The following is a 932-nucleotide window of genomic DNA, read 5'->3' on the forward strand; positions in this document are numbered from 1 at the left end:
GAAAGATGGAATAAGATTAAATGAGAATGAGATGGGATGATGTATAGTGAAATGCGACTGGAAATGGGGAAGGAAATAAGACTGAATAGAAGGGAAGATAGAATAAAAAGAGGTGAAAAGTGAGGGGAAAATAAAAGCTTACAAGAGCAAATAAAAGGGGGGAAATTAAATATATCTCTCACCCAATCCCACAGGAAAGCGAAAGAAACCACAAGTAATGACAATATTCATAAAAGTGTCATAACGTCAGTTACTTTACGCCACATCGAGTAGTAAATCACGACGCAAAATGAAAGCCTAGAACCAACATAACCTACGGTATGATATTGCCTGTCACGGGGTCGTCCATGTGTCCCACGGGCTTCGGGAAGATTTCGCTGGTGAGGACGTGGAGGCTGGTGCTCGCCCGGCCAGCCACGTCCACGTATACTGTAACGAGGTCTTCGTGAATTCCTCGTAATGATGAGCATAAGCAGTGCAACGTGTTCACTTAGATAAAAAATGAGCGTGCCACAACAGAACGGTAGAATACATCCTTTTAATAAAAGGGTCACGAAAAGTTCTTTGTATTGTTGGACAAAGATACAGTAACGTGTTTACATAGATTTTTAAAAATGAGACGCTGCTAGAATAAAAGTGGTATAAATATGTGACCTTTCGAACTTGCTAAGATATCTTCATTGGGTGTTGTAAAATCTGAAATGTTTTTCTTCACTACAACTGATGAGGATCTGTTGATGAGTTTGAAACGTGACATTCTTTTTATATTGTTTCTACGGCGTCTCATTTCACCCTTGTAGCCGCGAGTGTTCATGGCAACGGAAGAGGAACAAAAAATTACGGTGTTGGCATTGATGTGAAAAAAATCACTTGCTGAGAAAAAGAAAAAATAACATGTATAATGAACATCGTGGTAACTATGATGCTAAAAA

The 932-nt window shown here is 39.2% G+C and overlaps 1 protein-coding gene across 1 annotated transcript in view; it reads right to left on the bottom strand.

Moving 5' to 3' along the window:
• Positions 1 to 932, bottom strand: part of LOC119586035 (cubilin-like) — an 8759-nt gene that overhangs the window by 4382 nt on the left and 3445 nt on the right. The window contains exon 6 of the mRNA XM_037934739.1: positions 318 to 429. Coding sequence (XP_037790667.1) covers positions 318 to 429 — 112 coding nt within the window. The remainder of the gene's footprint in view (positions 1 to 317; positions 430 to 932) is intronic.

The sequence above is a fragment of the Penaeus monodon genome, chromosome 20 (genome assembly GCF_015228065.2).
Source record: "Penaeus monodon isolate SGIC_2016 chromosome 20, NSTDA_Pmon_1, whole genome shotgun sequence".
Taxonomy (NCBI): domain Eukaryota; kingdom Metazoa; phylum Arthropoda; class Malacostraca; order Decapoda; family Penaeidae; genus Penaeus; species Penaeus monodon.